Genomic DNA, 6,000 nt, shown 5'->3' with positions numbered 1-6,000 from the left:
GGCCAGAGCGCCGGGGGGAGGGCGGCGAGCCCGGCTGTGGCCCCGCTCTCCCCGGCGGCCGGAGCGCCGCGCCGCCCCCCTCCAGGTGCCGCCCCAAGCACCAGCTTGGGTGCTTGGTGCCTGGAGCCGGCCCTGCAGGGGAGGAGGTTATATAATCAAATAAACAGAGAGAAATTTTAGCTGAATGAACATATAGACATATTTAAACACTGGGAAATGGAATTCTATTTTTTGCTCTTATAAAAAAGTCTGTTCATCTCATAAAAATGATAAAAATGGATTCCTTTAAATCTATATAATTCAAGTATATTAACTGGTATTCTTTGTAGATATTAAAGTCTTGATCCTGAAAACAAGATTTGGCTTATTGCTTACTGGTATAGTCATGTATAGTCTCTTTGACTTCCATCTCTTTGGCTTCATTGGTAGTAAGCTATATGTCTTTTTATGTTTGCAAGATACTTGGGGAATTGCATTTATGCTTAAAAACCATCACAATAATGCATAAAACAGATACAAAATAATTAAAACATCATAAAATATATCATAAAAATATAGTTGCACAACTCCAATTAAGTCAGTATAGTACCTCACAATGGGATGCAAATGAATAATAAAATGTTAAGAAATGGGCAAATGGGGGGAAAGAAATTATAATGCAGGAGGGAATCTTTCTCTTAAGCACAGGGCTCTATTCCTTCAATATTAAAATATTTACAAATATAATATAATATAATATTTTCTTGGTAAAACATTGGCATTGTAATAGTTTACTGCAAAGTAATGCAGATGCATCATTATTTTCAGTGTTTTCTTCTCCACATTCCCATAACTATGATTGGACTAAATCCTATTGAGTCTTAATCAGGCAAAACTTTTATTGATTTCAATTTAGAGTTTTGACTGAGTAAGGTCTGAGTATGGATGCCAAGATCTGGCCCGGTAGGAGTAATTTTCAGAAATGGGTGGGATTTTAGTGGTACAAAATAAGAATTTTAAGAAAGGTGTCTGTGTGTCTAGCATAACATTGAGCTGAGTGGATACATCACAGTGAATAATTCCTTGATTAATAGAATCAAATATTCATCTTTTGGAATATCTACCATCAAATTGGAATTTCCTTGATTTTTGTTTCAAAATAATTATTTTATTTTATTTTTTAAACTCTTTCAGTTGGTCACAAACAGTCTCTGGAATATTGGATGTTTGATATTCAAGTTGTTTGATAAAAGTGATTGGTTAGTTAACTAACTTTGTGTCCCTGTTTCTTGACTGAATGAATGCACTTCCACACATGCATAGATACACACATTAAGCCTGAATACTATGAATACGATGTTGGAACTTATTTTTAGCAAGCATTTATTCCAGTAAAACACAGCCACCCAAAAATTCACAGAAAGTCAATACAAAAAGGAGTGCTAGGATGATGTAACGGGGCATTCACCTGTGGAGTGCCTTTGAGCAACTTGATGGGGTACTACACTCCTTTTCTCCACCTTTGCTCCCCCTACAGATTGCTGGCTGACCTTGATCAGTCTTCAAAGGCTTGGCCCTCCGGCCAAGTCACAAAGTCCAAATAAACCCCTTTCTGGGTATTAAAGAGTTTGGTAATTAAACAGTCTATTTGCACCCACGAGGGTCTCAGCCCCATCTCTGGATCCTTTAAATTCATCCTTTTATTCTGACTCCCAAATAAGGCTTGTCCCCTTCTTGGGGTTTATGCCACTTTACTTGTGGCTGGTAGGGGAACCCAGGCCCACCCACTACTTGTGGTTCAAACCCAGGGACCCCATACACAGCAACTACATACTGTTCACTCCAATCCATCACTGCTATTTGCCTGGGGCTCTTCCTACAAGGCCCCTTTTACCTTCTCAGGTTCTGTTCCCGGGTCAAGGGGGGAGCACCCTTCTTCATTCCTCTGTTCCTAGCCAGAAACTGATCTGCAAAGGCCCTGCAGCTCCTTTTATCTGAACCTGCTGGATCATTGGTTGTCTCTAGCTCTTCTAGTCCTAGGAGGACCAAGTCTCTCTAGCTTCCAAGATAGCTGCTCTCATGAGGCCTCTTTGAGTAGGCCTGGAGGACCCGCCTCTGCTGCTGTTTTCCTGCCATCTCACTGCTTCCTAGCGCGGGGTATAGAAGAGTAGTGGGTCCTCCAGTAGGAGCCACAAAGGCCTGGTACACCCCAGGGAACTCATTTAAAAATTTAAGAAAATATATATCGAAAACATTTTACAGCATTCACTCAACTCTAATTATAACATTATTCAAATAAGAAAGTGAGTCACCTTACGTATTGTGCATGCATGATTCTTCCATGTTGTATGTAGATAATAGCCTTTTACTACTCTATACTGAATGTTGTAATTATAATAATAATGCTATTATTATTATTTATTTATTATTTATTACTCACTTAAAACATTTCCTGCACTGAAGAGTTTACAATCTAGAAGACAGACACAGCTAAGACAAAAAAAAGCTCTGTGAGACTTATAGAAGTGTGTTTAGAATGGTGTGTGTGTGTGAGTATGTATATATATATATATAATGATTTTTTTCTGTCTTTACATAAATTTAATTGTAAAACATGAATTTTAATCAAAATATTATATTGCTCTAGTGAAAAGAAAGCAGAAATCACTTGATGGTTAGGCTTCACTGAGATTTTAAAAATATTTATTGACTTTTTCAAAAACTGGTTCTGTTATACAGTTCAGTCTCTATATATTACATTATTATTATTATTTATTTTCTAAAGTCATGATAAAAATAGCCATGTTTTTTCTCTTTTTCAGGTTAGGCATCTTTATAGTTTAACAGTATTTGAAAACTATCTATATGCAACTAATTCAGATAACTTCAGCATCTTACAAATAAACAGATACAATCGCACAGATGTTCAGTCACTGATTAGACTTGAAAATGCAAGAGAGATCCATGTCTATCAGAAAAGAACGCAACCATCAGGTACGCTCAAAATTCTCTTTGTGGTAGACTCTTCTCTGGAGCCAGTTCTGGTGTAACTTCATTGAAATCTTTGTGGTTATGCTGGGAGCTAATCTGCCCTTTGTTCTAACAGGCATATTGATAGGTATGATTTTTATGTAGAAAACCCCTATGACAAGTAATGGAGTTACTTATGTAACTCTTCTGTGCATCTGCTAGGAAAATAGATATGAGTAGAGAAGGTCAAAAACGTTCCTATGGAACAGTTTCCCATTGGAAAATACTGATTGGACAGACTCAGAAGATTCCACTGGAATGAGCTGATTCTGTTAAAACTTTCAACAGAAAGCAGGCAGCCTGCAAGCTTGCCTGCCTGTTCAGTTTCCTGCCAACTTGCAAGCCAGCCCACTCGCTTCTCTGTGCCCCCAAGCCTCCAGATTCCATGGCAGTGAGCCTGGTGAGCTTCCTGAGAACTGAGGTTCCCAGTGACCCTCAGTAGCCTGCCTGATGGGCTGCCATAAGCTAGGTTCCCTGGGCTCCAGGGCTCAATGGGTGGTTAGCTTCTTGCCTTGCAGGATCCCAGGTTGCCCGCCTGGTGGGTGGCCAGGGAGCCAGGATCCCCAGGCTTACAGACTTCCCAGCTGGTGGAATATCTGAATCCCTGGCTGGCTGCCTGGTGGGGTGCTGAAGGCTGGAGTTCCCTGGGATCCTAGGCTCCCCAGAATCCCTGGTTGGTCAGCTCCTCAGGCTTCCAAGCTTTCCAGGCTGCCTGGCTCCCCAGGGCTTACCTGAGGGGCAGCCCAGGACTCCAGGCAGCCTGGACACCTGTTAGGAGGGCAGTCAGCAAGCCCAAAAAAAAATGTTTCAATTATCCTAAAATGGAATATTTCTCACCTTCCCCTCACACATTTTTTTTTAGTTTTTTTGTTTTTGTTCTAATTCAAAATGAAAACATTCAAAATCTCAAACTTTTTTGTTGATGGGAAAATCCCATTCCTGCACAGTTCTAATTACGTGCCTGATCCTGCAGACCTTGCACACACAAAATACCGACTGATTTTTGTGGAAATTTTGGACGTGCAGACACTGAAAGGTAAGGCTCTAATTTTGTAAAATGATGGTTTCCCAAGAAGAGCTATTTGATATCATTCACAAGAACAGATATTATTGCTTTGGCTACTCTAATATGAGAACTGGCACACCAGCTTTACAGACAATGTGAACTTTATTATATAATTGAACTGTTATGTTACAAAGGATTCTGAAGCTGCATCAAACTCTCGCTTGATATAGATTGGATGAACTGATTTTCAACCCATAGTTGAGAACATTGATCTGCAGATGCCATCCACGAAGAGCATTGCAAAAATCATACTGCTGTAGGCTGACCTCTTGTCCTCATGGGGAGCAAGGAGGTTTAGCACACAGGATGTATGATTTTGATGTAACTTTTGTTACATCCTTTGTGACTATGTGGTATTCTCCTGTGCTCTTTGTTATACTAGACCAGTTATGTTCTGAATGGACATGTTTGTTGCTCATTAAGATTTGCTGTACAGGCTATCTCAGCTTGGTTAGGTTTCTGTTATACCTTTAGAATACGGAACTTGAATAATATTTTCTTTGTTAAGAAAACAAAAACAGAAAGTTGGGAATAAAAAAGAAAATAGGCTTTGAGCCCTGCATAGGTGTGCTAGAAGAGTGAAATTTTAGAATATAGGAATCCTGTCTCCAAGCTCCCTGTACAAGAGGAATCCATAATCTGGTTTACTGAACTAGGGAACTAGTGGAGGGGTTAGCATTCAGATGAGGCATCTCTGGAAAGGGTAGGGAAGATCATGATCCTGAATGCCAGAAAAAGTGCTCTGGGAAGAGCACTGGCTGTGTTTTCACTTAGATATAGCATGTCCTGCTGTCCAGCATCCATCATGTATCCTCACTTTTGTGCAAAAACCCAAGTGCTTTATGAATGCTCCCGTCACTTTCTCCTTGACAAAGATGGCAAAGGATCTCCCCACAGGAGACTGTTTTTCTTTGATCTCCAGCACCCAGGATTCTAATGAAGCCTGTCTGGTATCCTTCAGCAGTACTTACCCTATTTGAGCACCTGGTTTTACATTGGTTCCCTGGCACTTGTTTTTTCTCAGCACTTTGGTACCTTTTCTTCTTAGCACTGTGATGCTTCAGCACCTCTTTTGGCTTGCAGGTATCACTAATCTTTTTCAGAACTCCCACCCTCTTCTTTTTTTGCCCCTGCTGTGGCATTTTTTCTGGTTTCCTGGTCCTCTTGTGGCAGCACTGTGATCCTCACCCCAGTGTCTGAGTCCTAGGAGCTCCAGGGCAAAAATTTGTTGAGCATCCAAACATCTTATAGTTTGTTGTCTGTCTTTGTACTTGATCTTCTTTCACTCTTGCAATTCCCTCAATGCCATGAGTTGTGGCCAATGACTTTTAAGGACCTTTCCCCCCTTATTTCAAGTATGGCATCTAAAGAGGAAGGAAGGCCACTTTGCGACTTCCACCTTTACCGGTGTGGCAGAATAAGAACATGGGTGCCACCTCCAAGCCCTCCTTGAGGAATCTCAAGGAGACTTCTAGAAGTCTGGCATGAGGCCAGTCCAAGATGCTCAAAGCTAAAACCTGAGTTGGACAAGATCAGTGAGCACCAGGACTCAGTGCCAATGCTGCATATGTTGACACAGGCATAGCTTCTTCTTGAGAACAGCTTCCTCAGCAAAATGTTCTCTGCTATCACCAGCAAAACCAAGTCTTCACCAAGCATTCACACATCTTGCTATTTTTGAGCCTCAGCTTTGCAGTTGGAAGCACTTAGCTTATCAGATGAGTGTTCCTCCATATAAGAGCCACCCAGATGAACTGGGGTTCTCTTTTGATAGTAGATACTTTTTCTGCTATAGAGAAGAACAAAGGAAGTGTCTCAGCAGGGGATGATCTTTCCTTTAACTGGTTTTTATAGAAGCTGTCCAAGACAGATTATTTTAAATTCAAACTACAAGAACCTACAAGACCCACTATTGAGAGGTTCCT

At 40.8% G+C, this 6,000-nt stretch overlaps 1 protein-coding gene across 1 annotated transcript in view; it reads left to right on the top strand.

Moving 5' to 3' along the window:
• The window catches only part of LRP1B (LDL receptor related protein 1B), a 1,279,381-nt gene that overhangs the window by 703,047 nt on the left and 570,334 nt on the right, over window positions 1-6,000 (top strand). The window contains exon 9 of the mRNA XM_026647738.1: window positions 2,802-2,973. Coding sequence (XP_026503523.1) covers window positions 2,802-2,973 — 172 coding nt within the window. The remainder of the gene's footprint in view (window positions 1-2,801; window positions 2,974-6,000) is intronic.

Source organism: Terrapene carolina, unplaced genomic scaffold, assembly GCF_002925995.2.
Source record: "Terrapene carolina triunguis isolate 2854851 unplaced genomic scaffold, T_m_triunguis-2.0 Scaffold62, whole genome shotgun sequence".
Taxonomy (NCBI): Eukaryota; Metazoa; Chordata; order Testudines; family Emydidae; genus Terrapene; species Terrapene triunguis.
Note: the sequence above shows the minus strand (reverse complement) of the source record. Positions and strands in the feature narration are given on the sequence as shown.